Source organism: Ascaphus truei, chromosome 1, assembly GCF_040206685.1.
Source record: "Ascaphus truei isolate aAscTru1 chromosome 1, aAscTru1.hap1, whole genome shotgun sequence".
In the NCBI taxonomy this organism is placed as follows: Eukaryota; Metazoa; Chordata; class Amphibia; order Anura; family Ascaphidae; genus Ascaphus; species Ascaphus truei.
In genome coordinates, this window is record NC_134483.1 from 187834096 (window position 1) to 187848875 (window position 14780).

The 14780-nt window shown below is 46.9% G+C and overlaps 1 protein-coding gene across 3 annotated transcripts in view; it reads right to left on the reverse strand.

The window, feature by feature from the left end:
- HSD17B3 (hydroxysteroid 17-beta dehydrogenase 3) overlaps positions 1–14780 on the reverse strand; it is a 119740-nt gene that overhangs the window by 30574 nt on the left and 74386 nt on the right. For 2 of the 3 annotated variants that reach the window (XM_075599168.1, XM_075599160.1), the window contains exon 6: positions 7049–7084. The exons of the other annotated variant lie outside the window; for it this stretch is intronic. In XM_075599168.1, the coding sequence (XP_075455283.1) occupies positions 7049–7084 (36 nt within the window). The remainder of the gene's footprint in view (positions 1–7048; positions 7085–14780) is intronic. 3 annotated transcript variants of the gene reach the window in all.

Sequence of the window (14780 nt, forward strand, 5' to 3'; positions counted from 1 at the left end):
GCTCGCAATAAGGGGAGAAGGATATTTCCGTAGGGGACCTGGCTACACATGCAATACAAATACACGTATGCATTACTCAGCAATGTGTCACAAGTTTCCTGAGCAATCAAAGAATTGCGTTGAAACAAAATAAACAGGGACTATTTAAATGCAAACAGAAAAACAGTTTTACAGATACTGGCTAAAGGGGCAGGGGTCTTGGACGTTTGCCTGTGACCAAACCGTCGCAATGCTCCCCCACCATTATTGTCGCCGTCCAGACTATTCACCGCCAGGAAACCTTACCGCAGAGCACTTTGCAACTTTACATCTCATCCACTGAGCCTCAAGAAGAGCGGCAAAGAGGCCTGGCAGGAAGCTGTTGGGATTCATGGAGGATCAATTTTGGTTGGGCATGGGGGCATGGAGGTATTGCATCTAGTGCCGGAGTAATGGAGGAAAAAGTATGTGAACAGGCTGCCTAAGGTGCTGGCTTTGAACATGGGGGTAATGACCTGATATCTATTCAGTTGTTTGATGTGCTGAGGTTGATGCAAAGGGAGGTAGTGCAAGTCTTGAGGGATTTCGTGGATCCTGTATTAGTTTGGTCTGAGATATAATAATAATAATAAGAGCATGTTCTTGTATAGCGCTGCTAATTGTACGCAGCGCTTTACAGAGACATTTTGCCGGCACAGGTCCCTGCCCCGTGGAGCTTACAATCTATGTTTTTTGGTGCCTGAGGCACAGGTAGATAAAGTGACTTGCCCAAGGTCACAAGGAGCCAACACCGGGAATTGAACCAGGCTCCCCTGCAGCAATCTCAGTGTCAGTCAGTGTCTTTTACTCACTGAGCCACTCCTTCTCATATATTTGCGGGTAGTTTGGAAAGGGGCTTAGAGATCAAGGGTATGGCAGAGTTTGGGGCATGGCGTTGAGGCACTTGGACCTAGAGAGCGACCCGAAAGGATTTTACAGGAGAGACGGGGTGCATCTTTCGGATATCGGAAATTATATCTTTCATTTGAGTCGACAATGGAAAAGGCTTTTTGTTTGGTGGCGGATGCAACGGCAGTTTAAGGGGCTTAAATGTAAAGTGTTAGACAGGTTGGGGACCTGGTTAAACTTGGCTCCTTATGGGGATGTCTAAGGTACCTCCGAATTGTTAGTTATGGGGAAGGCGGCTGGTGTGGTTGTGACCTTCCAGTGGCAGTGTATGTTTGGACCAAGTGGTCTGGGGGGCTGTTGGCAAATAGAGGAACAAGTCATGGGTATCCCTAGTCTCTATGAAGTACTTTGTGGAGCAACTTAGATGGACATTTTGTATTAATAAATAAAGCTGTGACCAATTTATTCCGAGCCATTGTATGCACATTTTTATGTGTTATTTAGGATTATTTATTTTATTATTGATATGTTTGGTTATGGAACAGAACTCCCTCCCCCGAATTTGAGGCATGGGCAAATCATGCAAAAATAGTGTCTAGGAGGATACCACAGCTTGATGGTATTGTTTGATTTCTACTATGAAGTTACCAAAAAATTCTTCTATATTAATCTATTGTAGAGGCATATTCAATGTATTATGAAGCAGTTTTTTTCCACACAAAGAGGTTTTTCTGGCAAAATCAATATGCAATTATTTAATAGAACATAACAGAGATACTGAATTGACACAGGATTAAATACAAATTACCATACACATAAACATTTGAGACACATTTTTCGCTGTATCTGCTTTTTTCCAGCTTGAAAACAATCTGAACCAGTTTATATTAACTGACCAGGCCCCCTGCTGTGACCTGTCGCCGGGACCCCTGCAGTCACTGCCCCCCCCTCCGCAGCACTGCCAGCCCTCGTAGCACCACCAGCCCCCCCCCGTAGCCCCGCCACCCCCCGCAGCTACCGACCACCCACCCCTCGCAGCACTGCCAGCCCTCATAGCCACCAGACCCCCCCTCGCAGCACCGCCAGCCCCCCCCCCATAGCACCTCCACTCCCCACAGTCACTGACCCCACAGCACCGCCACAGCCACCGGCCCTCCCCCATAGCATGCCACCCCCCTTAGCTCCACCAGCCCCCTGTAGCCCCATCACACCTGGCAGCAACCAACCCCCCCCCCCCCCCAGCACTGCCCCCGCGCAACAACAGGCCCTCTGCAGCCACCGGCACACCACCCCCCCATGCAGCCACCGGCACACCGCCCCCCCTGCAGCTACCGGCATACTGACGCCCCCCCCCTGCAGCCACCGGCACACCGCCCTCCCCCCCTGCAGCCACCGGAACCCTGCCCCCCCCCCACCCCCTACAGCTGCTGGCCTGACCTGAGATCATCCTAAGGTAAGTCTGATTTTTATATGTATTGGGGATGTATTTTATATATGTATTGGGGGGTTGGGGTATTTTATATATGTATTGGGAGGGTTGGGTTATTTTTTAGATGTATTGGGGGTTGGGTATATTTTTTTGTATGTTTTGGTGGGGTCAGGTGCTTTTTATATGTGAAAAATGGGAAAAAATATGTGCGGTGCTCTCAAGACAATACTTAAGCCAGATATATATATAACAGGAAAACAACCCTTGGATAAGTATATATAATGTCTCTAGGAATGTAGCCCGGTATAGACAAACCCACAATCCATGCAGTAAGGAAATGTCAATAACACCAGCAGGTGACCGGTAGATGAAACATCCTATGACTTGAAACAATATACAGTAGTGGGACAATATGGAACGAACTCACTTGGGAATCTTCATCCACCATCAGCAGCAAGTCCAATTGAATTCCAATGTCCAGGGTTGAATGTGCATCCGTAGAAAGTACTCAGAATATGGAACATTACAAAGATCCAAGCTACTTCCGGATGAATTCACAAATCTTTATTGGCATATAACACACAGGGCTACACCACGATCTCCCCCTCAACGCGTTTCACACTATGACGAAGACAAAGTGCTGTTCCATAGCGTGAAACGCGTTGAGGGGGAGATCGTGGTGTAGCCTTGTGTGTTATGTGCCAATAAAGATTTGTGAATTCATCCGGAAGTAGCTTGGATCTTTGTCATGCGCAGTGGCTCCGGATCATCTCTCTTGCCTTTCATCTTCATAGAAGGCTGCACGCGGGATTTCAATGAGCAGAGGAGAGCAGGACCCAGACCGGAGCTTCTATATAGGTAAGGGTGTTCCCCTCCAACTCTGGTCACAGCAGAGGTCACTTATTGCACCCTCACTCCATATGCCTTAGTGACTTTATTGACACCCACGGGTGCACAAACCAACTACCGAAGCACAAGACAGTTTCATTTTGTTTTGTTTAATGGAGAGATATACTGTAGCTGTTTACAGATGTGTCGTGTTCAGTGGGATTTGGGTGCTATTTCAGGGACCGATGTTGTGCGTGGCCAGATTCTTGGAGGTCTTCTGTGGTTATCAGGAATCAAGTTGTCCGCTTTTCCCAGTGGTAGTGACAGTGGAGTTGTGGGGGAAATGCTTGCAAATCGTCATGTGATTTTTCCTTCAGATAATATGAGTGTGGTGGCTGCTAAATTAGATATCCTCCTCACTGGTGGTTGGTCTTATGCGTTATTTGGTATTGCATTGCTTAAGTCTGAACATTTATTTTAGGGTGCTTCACGTTCCAGGGTTAGTTAATGTAGATGCGTATGTCCTTTCTCGTCTACAGTTTGATGTCTTCAAGAGAGTAGTTCCAGCAGCGCAAGTGATGAGAACGCCCTGCCCCGGTCATCTGTGATGGACATACTGGAGTGGTCAGTGGTTCCCAGTATGTGGCAGCCATATCATAAGGCTTGGCAGTAATGGTATCAGGCAGTATTGGAGGTAGGGCAACCAGAGGTGACAGACTATCGTTTTTTGGCTCTTTTGATATTGTTAGTTAGGAAGAAGGTGGAGGGAATGTCGCCAAGTTTGGCTAGAAGAGTTTTAGCTGGTTTGTTGTTCATGTTTAATTTGAGAGGATGGGAGGACATTTTGAAGTGTTTTGTAGTAAAGAAGATGATGGTGAGATGGACAAAGGATGGTCATACTACTGACAGTCACAGACTAGTGATGAGATTGTGTAGAAAACCAGTGCATCAGAAAAAACAAGTCCTGTTTGGAATAATAAACTGCAGTTGGGATGAACTCCTTCCACATAAGCATATAGCATAACGTAGCCCTAATAGGGTTAGGGGACTAGTACCTAAGCCAGCGGCACCATAAATAAGTAGTACAGACCAAAGTCCCATTAATCAAAGGAGAAATAAAGGGTACAGCGACCCATAAAGTGCACTCACTCAGTTTCTCCTGGAGTATCCAAAAGGGCATACTGCCCGAAACGCATTGGTGGACCCTTTGCTGCGGCTTAGGGGGGACCTTTTTGTCCACTTTTTTTATGTAATAAATTAACTTTTTTTGCTACAAACCGTGAGCCTCCTTCTGTTACCTCTGGCAGTGCACTGCCTTATTTTCCTACCTGTACAGACTAGTGATGGCCTGGATTCTGCAGGGTTTGTTGCAAGTATCTGTCATGATAATTTCTGAGTCCAGATTGTTTAGTGCTGCGTTCATGTTTGTGGGGTGCATTGTATGTAGTTGAGCTTGTGTTTGGGTCCAAGACGGGAAATGGGGTATTATTGTGGAGGGAAGTGATTTTGGACCATGTTGCTATACGTATTTTAATATGCCACTCAAAGACTGATCAGGGGGGTGTAGCCTCATGTTATCTATGGTATAATATTGAAGAGGGGGGCGGTAATTTGCCAGTTCATACGAAATTGTATGGCTGTAGGTGGGCATTATTTTTTGCATTGTGGGGACTTTCCCAGTCAGACTTTAAGTTCAGTAAGGTTGGGGTTTGATGGGTCGTATTCCCTCCGGATAGGGGCAGCGACAGAGGCTGTCTGGTTAGGGTTGGGTGAGGAAATTATTAGGAGAATAGTTTGGTTAATACATACGTTCTTTTAGTTAGATTCATGTCCAAAAGTTGTGTGGATGTGTGGAGATTCCTGTATCTTTTGAGATGCTTAGTAGGAAGCAGAGTGGCCATATGGGATTCACCTTGGGTTTCAAGCAGACTGTGTCCAGGTGATGTGGCTGGGGAAAAGAGGTATGAGGTGGATACAGTGCTCCCTTTTATATTGCGGGATAGGCAGCGGTTGGGAGTCCTTATGTGTTGTTTCATGTGGGGGAAGCGTTAGCAGCACACATTAGATTGGATTTGTGACATAAAATAGGATGTAAGTCAGGTATTAGTTTTGTTTCTGAGTGATGTGCTCATGTTGTCTGAGGCGGTTGTGAGAATGTTCAGAGGAGTGAGGGATGCCAGTGTGGTTGAACTTGTTAAAGAAATGGGCAGGGTGGTGGTTCGGCATGCTGAGTTGGAGAGACCTGAGGTTGGGTTGTAACAGGGAGATGGAGTTCACTTGCCAGATGTGGGGGTTGACATCTTTCATTTCTGTTTGCAGGATAACTTGGAGTTTTCGGGGGGGAGGGAACCAGACTAATGTAAGGTGTTCAATAGCTTCGCTTGCAGCGGGACTTATAGAGGTTGTCAGACTGGGCATGGGGCAGCACATGGGCTAATGCTTGATGAATTAACGGGAAGTGGCATAATGGCCAGCATGGCTAATGGACTAGGTGTTCTTACAAGGTAATATATCATGTGGACTGAGATGATTATCCTACCAGCCGGGGGTTGTGAGTCATGTATATATGTGTGCTCAAGTCAAAGCAATGGGCAGCCTGGCATGGGTTGGTGTTAAATGGTTACGTTTTGATGGTTTATTTATATAAATAATGCTGTGGTTGTTAAACCCCCCAAAGTGTTGTGTATAATGGTGTTGGTGTCTATTATAGGTTTACGGTAGAAGGTGGAATGTAAATAAGGCATCCTTAAGTCGTGGAGCCCAAGATCTTTCTATTTAATTTTTTTAGTGCCAACTTTTAGTGCCAACTTGATAATTGAAGCTCGGCTAACACGGTACTGATACCTCTACATGTATATATGTATTATATATATATATATATACAGTGTTCGACAAACCTATACATTTGCTCTCCCCGGGCGAGTGGATTTAACCCCCGAGCGAGTAAATATTGGCCCAAGCAGCACACGTTTGGTACTAGGTGGCGAGTAGATTTTTTGGTGATTTGTCAACCAATGTATATATATATATATATATATATATATATATATATATATATATATATATATATTTACAAATGTAAATACAACCGTATGCTCATCTGCATGTCTTAGGCAGGTCTGCAACCCCGCCTTTCACCATTATCACCCAGCACACATCACTTCCACTGCAGCAAGGGATTCTGGGAAATTACATGCAAATGAGCACACAGTGCCACTTTTTGCTTCAAAAACCATTTTTAACATGGTTCCCTATAGGCTTAAGCTTGCTGCATGGTCACAGCATATATATATATATGTAAATGTCTGTGAGTGGGTTTAATGGCTTTGCATCTCATCCCAGCCTCTGTCTAAAAGCTGTGTTTAAAACAGCAAGCATTGGCTTGAGGATTTGCTTGTGTAATACGAGCTTGAGACAAAAGGTGGCACTGAGGGCTCATTTGCATGTCATTTCCCAGAATCCCTTGCTGCAGTGGAAGCGCTTTATGCTGGGCGATGATGGGGAAAGACAGGGTTGCAGACCTGTCTAAGACATGCAAATGAACATACAGTAATATTTACAGTTGCTATATATATATATATATATATATATATACTATAAGTGGCGCTTTTCATCACGAATATTTCTTAACAAAATTATTTCGGTGTTTTCACTATAAGTCATACTTATTAATCAAATTATTTAGCTATTTTTTTGATATTTTTGAGTGCATTTCTTCTGTTCTACAATGCCCATTAAGGCTTAGCACCATATAATAAATATGGCCCTAAATGCACTGCTAGAGTTTTGTCTTTTTTTTTTTTACATGTTTAAGATTTAAGAGAAACAAAGAGATGTAAAAAGAAAATACATGAAATGATATTGTCTGGATACTTTAAAAAGAAAATGTCAAAGTGGCAATACCTTTTTGTGATTGGCACATACCTTAACAGCTGAAGTAATATTGCAGTTAATTAGATTCTAGAGAAAACAAAAAATAGAAAATATTGCAAAATTATTCATTATTGTAAATGTAAAAATTATAACTGTAACAGCCAAAATTAAACCCTTTGATGTTAGGAGGACCTGCAATATATTTCAAGCAGTGAAGGTGTTAACAAAAAAAAACCCAAATACAATTAGTCCCAGCTTAATCTGGAGAACAAGGCATTTCTTGTCAATCCGCTCCATTTTTGGAAGTTAAATTGCCTTTCACGTCATTGTTAAGGTGCAAGATGAAAGGAAATATACGTGTGTGTGTGTGTGTGTGTGTGTGTGTGTGTGTGTGTGTGTGTGTGTGTGTGTGTGTGTGTGTGTGTGTGTGTGTGTGTGTGTGTGTGTGTGTGTGTGTGTGTGTGTATATAAATATATATAAAATGTTTTCAGAATTGTACCTTTTTTCTTACTAAAGGCAATAGTCCCATTTGTTGTGTACTTTTAATACAGAGGAAGCACTTGTAGTAGGGTCCCCCTTACCTCCGACACTGGGGGATCTGCTCTGTTGCTCCGCGGGATCGGTAGAGTGGCGGTGGCTATCTTGGGCATGGCGCTGCATGTCTAGACTGGCAGAGCGAGGCAGCCACCTTGTTAATGGCACCGCAATACAATAGACGGACCTGAAGCTTTTGGCGGCCATCTTGCTTATGGCGGAGCCAGAAGGTGAGGAGCCGATGAAACAGGATTCCTCTGCGGGGCTCAAGGTGACCGTGTCAGTCCTGCCGGAAGCAGCAAGAAAGAAGGTAGTGTCCAGGGAGCAGTCAGCTTCCTGGACTAGGCCAGACCTTGCCCCTTAGGCCCAGATAGCCCCTAAACCGTGAGCGAAGTATTGTAGGGAAGGCCCCAGATAGGGACCCTCCCATTAGAGCTAAAGCAGCACTACTGCGCCGGTGGATGTTTATCCACATGGTGGGCTGCAGCGTGGGACCAGAGCTGCATGTGGCAGCATATAATGTATGTATGTATGCCTTTATTTATATAGCGCCATTAATGTACATAGTGCTTCACAGTAGTAATACACTTGACAATCATATAAATAACAAATAATACAAATAACAGATCATGGGAATAAGTGCATCAGACATAAAAGTAACATTGTGAAAGAGAAGTCCCTCCTCCGAAGAGCTTACAATCTAATTAGTAGGGAGAACATACAGAGACAGGAGGAGGGCATTCTGGTAAGTGCATCTGCAGGGGGCCAAGCTTTATGTATCGTGTATAGTATTAGCCACAGTGAATCCTCCGGCTGGAGATTGCACCGTGGACCGCGCCCTGGATATGGTGTGAGGGGAGTTGTGTTGGTGGCCCTGCTGCGTGGGACCTGATCCAGCATCCTCCTCTCACTATTCCCTGGTCAGGCTTGTGACCAGGAAGGTACCAACGTGCACCTACACATCATAAGGGGGTAGCACTACCTCACACTTGGGTGGAATTGCGTGTGCGGACACCGGGGTTATACTGTAGGTGCCCAAGGCACCCTCAGTACTTTTGGGGAACCACTCAGGGTGTTGTATTATTGCGTTATATTATTGGTGTATTGCATTGAGTGTGATATATGCTATATACTTGTAGCCATGTATCCTATTGGCTACTAATCTTCCCTGCCTAACACATAAGCCCTGGTACAGTGTAGGCAGTGATAGGGTTAATCTCGGTTTTACCCCGCAGTAAGCAGCTCCGTTGAGTGACGGGGGGGGGGGGGCCTAGGGCCTGTGTTCTGCCCTATCAGGGGCTCAGTCTTAAGACCTTCCCTCTGGGTACAAAAGGCGCTGCAGAGCCTACATTTAGTGGTTCTGGATTTGATAGTGAACCTGAAGAGTTCTGAGTGGTGGAGAGACCCTCTCCCTTAGGGGAGTGTGGTACTACCCCTTATTCTGCCAGGGAATAATGGAGCTAAGGATAGCCTCAAGCTTCCTGGGTTGAATCCAGGGACCCATGGAAGAATTGTACCTGTTGTATGCTATTGAACAATAAAGATCTGTTCCTGTTTTATACTCCTGCCTGAGAGTGCAGTTCATCAGGGGGAGTGAACCGTTCAGCACCCAGTTCAGCTGGAGCCTGCAGGAATGGAGGCGCTGCACCAAGTAAAGAACTGAGAAGAACTCTAAAGCCTGTCCTGTTCGTCCCCACTAACATCGGTGGACACTCAGTGTCCTGTGAGCCTAGCAGCTGAGCAGCACAACAACACCAGGTAACAGTGAAATCTCCCACAGGGTGGGAGAAAACCTGAATGAGGGGGAGGGGGGGATATGTAGTGTCCAGGGGAATCTTGCCCAGCAAGGGACCAACTTCCCCTCCAGTGGAACTGCAGCTTGTGCTGCTCCCTAATGTGTGCCAGTTCAGGTGCTAGTTCCTGCTATCCTGAGGACTGATGTATAGGGCACATGGAGGGGGTGTTTTGGGATCCTGGGGACACAGAAACCTCAGGAAGGGGACTAAAGCATCCTGGTCCAAATGGATGGTCTTCACAGTATGTGTGGGTAGTGTCCGAAGGGAGGCTCTTGAAAGTCAGGAGGCCGGAACCTCCGTTTGAGGAGCTAGAACAATAATAATAACGGTCCCCATCACAGGGAGCCGCAATGTGCTATATTTCAACTGTTCATATGTGTAGCGTCCCAAGGAGGGTCTCTCGAAGATCGGGAGGCCAGAACCTCCGTTTTAAAGGAGCAAGTTTGCAAGAAGCAAGTTTTTCCTTTGCAAAACTATGCCAGGCTTGGCACGAAGCGAAGCCCGCCCTAACACGTGTTCAGTTCAGTGCGAAAGCTGAAGCCGCACCCATCTGCTGTGAGTGGCTTGGCACGAAAGCAAAGCCATGCCCATCTGCATTGTGGTACTGTGCTACCGAAGTTAGTGTCACCCTTGTGGGCTTAGCCAGACATGGCTACCGCACCATCAGTTGCGCGTGGTGAGTCAGCAGAGCAGGAGCTAATCACCACTATTCACGCACAATACCATACTATGGCCGAGTATATCGTGTCCTACTACCGACTACCAGGAGGCTTCCTGGTAGTGCAAGTGAAAGGGGAGAGTTTCCTACACTGCATCTGCCCCTGCTGTGACTTCCTTGGCAGAGAGGTGAGCCTAATATCCAAGGGCCAGCAGTGTGGTACTTCCCACCAAAAGCCCAATGTGTTGCCGCTACCCCTGCCGGCCCAAAGGGAAGATGCGGCTTACCTACAGAGGCATGCAAACTGGACCGCAGCTTCAGGAGTGGATGTTCCAAGGTACCCGTGCGTTCCTGTTTCAGACCCTTAAATGGACTTACCAGGTGGGGTGACCACTCGGGAGGAGGCTGAGGCACTTCCGCTGGTGGTGCACGAGCGGCACCCCTGCCTGCAAGCCGCTGCCAGCGGGGCGTGTCCCACATGATGTTGGATGACAGTGAAGGGGGCGCTCCATCGGGATGCTCCGGCCAGAGTGTCACACAAGTTCTGCTGCCATGGAGACGCCCATCCCCAAGAGCAAACGGGAACGGAGTCCCATAATGATGACTTTACTGAAGGCAACTGTGCATCCGGAAAGGAGGAGTACCAAGGCCTTGGCGGTTTCTCGAGATGCGTCATCAGACGTGCCTGCTGCTGGAATCCAAGGATCAACGGAGCGATGAGGATGAGCTTCCTTCCCAGGTTCCAGTGGAGGGATCCATCGGAAAGGTACCGGACGGTACTTCTTTTCGCACCGCAAATGGCAACACCCTTCCAGTGCAACCGGATATCGACCTAGTGGAAGTGACTGCCTGGGCAGAGGAGGACATTGCTATACCCGCTCCGGTCAGTAATGCCCCGACTGACCTGTCTTTACAGTGGCACCACGATCGTTCCAAGGGCCGAGGGCGTAAGACCTCTGCGGACCCTAAAAAGTACAAAGTACTGGCACTAACAGGCCGTGGTAGGCATACCAAGACTCACACATCTAGAGACCTTGCGGAGCTTAAGACCCCCACAGACATTGCCCAGGACAATCAGGAGATAAATAAATCCTCAGATGATTACATAAAGCCCCCTATAATTGCACTCTAGATAGGTGACATTGATAGTACAACGTCATCTGTCAAGGGGCCACTAAATGGCCTATTCCCTTATTAGGGTAAGCCGCGAAGGTCACACTCAAATGAAAATAAAAAACTTTTAATCAATAATGTTTAAAAACGACGAGACACCATAAAAATGCATACACAATGCATATTAAAATCCCCAAATGTGTGTAGGCACAGAAGCAGGCAAAGGACTCTCAATGTCCAGAGCCTAGGGATAGGCTGACACAATGCTGCATAAATCCACACAGTAGGTATGTGTGGTTGCGTGACCAAAGTTAAATAAAGCAATGGTATGCTGCAGTAGGAGAAAGCGCGCTGTGACGCGCGAAACGTACGTCGGGGTACGCGTGACGTCATCACGCTGACGTCCACGCGGCTTGTGGAGAAGGACTCCTCCCCCTTGAGAAAGCGCGCTGTGACGCGCGAAACGTACGTCGGGGTACGCGTGACGTCATCACGCTGACGTCCACGCGGCTTGTGGAGAAGGCACGATCAGTCCCGATCACTTCCTGGAACTGCAGCCGCTGACACGCTTACGATCAGGTTGTATCTCACCTAACCGAGGAGTTTTTGATACTCCATTACCTACTGCAGCATACCATTGCTTTATTTAACTTTGGTCACGCAACCACACATACCTACTGTGTGGATTTATGCAGCATTGTGTCAGCCTATCCCTAGGCTCTGGACATTGAGAGTCCTTTGCCTGCTTCTGTGCCTACACACATTTGGGGATTTTAATATGCATTGTGTATGCATTTTTATGGTGTCTCGTCGTTTTTAAACATTATTGATTACTACATGCTTTCTGCAGAGAAGGGTCGGAAAGGTTAGGGACACTTTCTAGAGCGACCTCCGAATCTGATGTGTCTGTGTGTAATGCAGATGTGGGGAAGGTATTGTCATGGTGGGACCCCATGTTTCAAGGGTATGTCCATCATATGAACAGGACATGGTTCTTGCTGTTCAGTGGGGACATTGTGGATCATTGTGGGAGGATGGTGAGTTCTCTGCAGAAGAGACAGCCCTCAGACAAAGAGATAGGAAAATTAAATTAGGGTTGAGACAATGAACTGCTTTAACCCTAACCTACCAAGAGCAGCCCTCTCATGAACCACTATTTTGGGTGCTACCGGGTGTAAGGAATCAGGGAGAGCATCCCCGGCGGCGCACTCCCTCACCTGCTGCCTCGCGCAACCCCGCTGTCTTTACAGCACGCATGTGCTCACGGAGGAGCTTTGTTGACATCGCGGAGTCTGGTTCCACCCCCGGTTACGGCGCGCATCAGCATCGCACGGCGTGCACACGTGACGCATGTGCACCGCTCCACAGTTGCGCGTCAACTACCCTCATCGCGCCCACCTGTCTCCTGCACCACTCCACCTATCCTTGCCTCTGCTGAGGCTGCACCTCTATCTCTACTCCTCCCCTGTCTCATTGGTCCTGCTCTCCCACATATGCTCAGCTGTGCCACTTGCACTTTGGCTGAGCAGAGTTCCTTATAGCGCTTGTTCTCCCACTTCCTGGTTCCTTGCCTTGCTCCATGTACCTTCACCTTGCTTTCAGATTCATCTCCTGTTGTGAGGATTCGCCGTTCCGGCATTCTGGGACCATCTCCTCATCTTACTTGCCCTTTGGTCACAGACACTCAAATAACGCAGCCCTCCGGTCCTGTGATGCGCGCGTGCGCGGACCCTGCGCCGTCTGTTCTGCCCTCTGCGGCCTCTAATCCCGTCCCTCACCTGGCTGTACGTCATGGGCGTTCATCTAGTCTCATAGCTGACGCGCGCGGTAGGCTCCGTCCCCGCTCTGTTGTTAAACAAGACCAGCATGGCAGTGACGCGTGCTCCAGGCTCCGTCCCCGCTCTGACGTCTCACGGAACCGGTGTGGGAATATCACACACCCCAAGTCCCGCCCTCTGAACCCTGTGACACGTACGGGCTGCAAGCAACCTCCTACCTGATCGGCTGCATCATTGGACGCACCTGTGTGCACCAGCAGCCTATGACGATTCACTTCCTGGTTCCACCCCTGCTTGCTATTGGAGCCTCCTCCTTTATATACCCTGTATGCTCAGCCCCACAAACATGGACCCCACTGAGGTGGGTCGGGTCTTGTCCTCAGTTGGTGACAGGTGCTCCCAACTAGAGACTCATGTTGCATCCCTTGCACAATCTTTTGGAGCCCTTGCGTTGCAACACCAACAGGCCAGTCCTCTGAGACCCATGACCCAATTTTTTTCCTCACCGGACAGCAATCTTTCCGCTGAACCCCGTCTTCCTACTCCCAATCGCTACTCCGGTGACCCTCATGGGTGTCGGGGCTTCCTTAACCAATGTGCTATTCAATTCAAGCTAACTCCTTCTAGCTTCTTCTCTGCAAGATCTAAGGCCTACAGCGGAATTAACCCTTCCAATGCCTGACCCTAGCAGGACATGCTGTTAGGGACCAGAGGGAAAAGGTAGCAGCTAGAGGCTATGCCACACACACACACATATATATATACATATATATATATACACATATACATATACATATACATATATATATACATGTCATACATACATACAGTCATGTGAAAAAGAAAGTACACCCTCTTTGAATTCCACGGTTTTACATATCAGGACATAATAACAATCATCTGTTCCTTAGCAGGTCTAACAATTAGGTAAATACAACCTGAGATGAGCAAACCCACATGACATATTACACCGTGTCATGATTTATTTAACCAACATAAAGCTAAAATGGAGAAGCTATGTTTGAAAAACTAAGTACACCTTTACTACTTCCATAGGAATTAAGATGCTAAGTAGCAGACATGTGCTGCTAATCAAATGCTCTTGATTAATTGATCATCAGCAAGTGTGTCCACCTCTATAAAAGCCGAAGTTTTAGAAGTTTGCCGGTCTGGAGCATTCAGGTGTGTGTTAACACAATGACAAGGAGGAAAGACATCAGCAATGATCTTAGAGAAGCAATTGTTGCTGCCCATCAATCTGGGTAAGGTTATAAGGCCATTTCCAAACAATTTAAATTCCATCATTCTACAGTGAGAAAGATTATTCAAAAGTGGAAAACATTCAAGACAATTGCCAATCTTCCCAGGAGTGGACATCCCAGCAAATTCACCCCAAGGTCAGATCGTGCAATGCTCAAAGAAATTGCAAAATACCCAAGTGTTACATCTCAGACTCTACAGGCCTCAGTTAGCATGTTAAATGTTAAAGTTCATGACAGTACAATTAGAAAAAGACTGAACAAGTATGGTTTGTTTGGAAGGGTTGCCAGGAGAAAGACTCTTCTCTCTAAAAAGAACATGGCAGCATAGCTTAGGTTTGCAAAGTTACATCTGAATAAACCACAAGACTTCTGGAACAATGTCCTTTGGACAGACAAGACCAAAGTGGAGATGTTTGGTAATAATGCACAGCGCCAGGTTTGGCGAAAACCAAACACAGGATATCAGCACAAACACCTCATACCAACTGTCAAGCACGGTGGAGTGGTGATGATTTGGGCTTGTTTTTGAACCACAGGACCTGGGAACCTTGCAGTCATTGAGTCGACCATGAACTCCTCTGTATACCAAAGTATTCTAGAGTCAAATGTGAGGCCATCTGTCCGACAGCTAAAACTTGGCC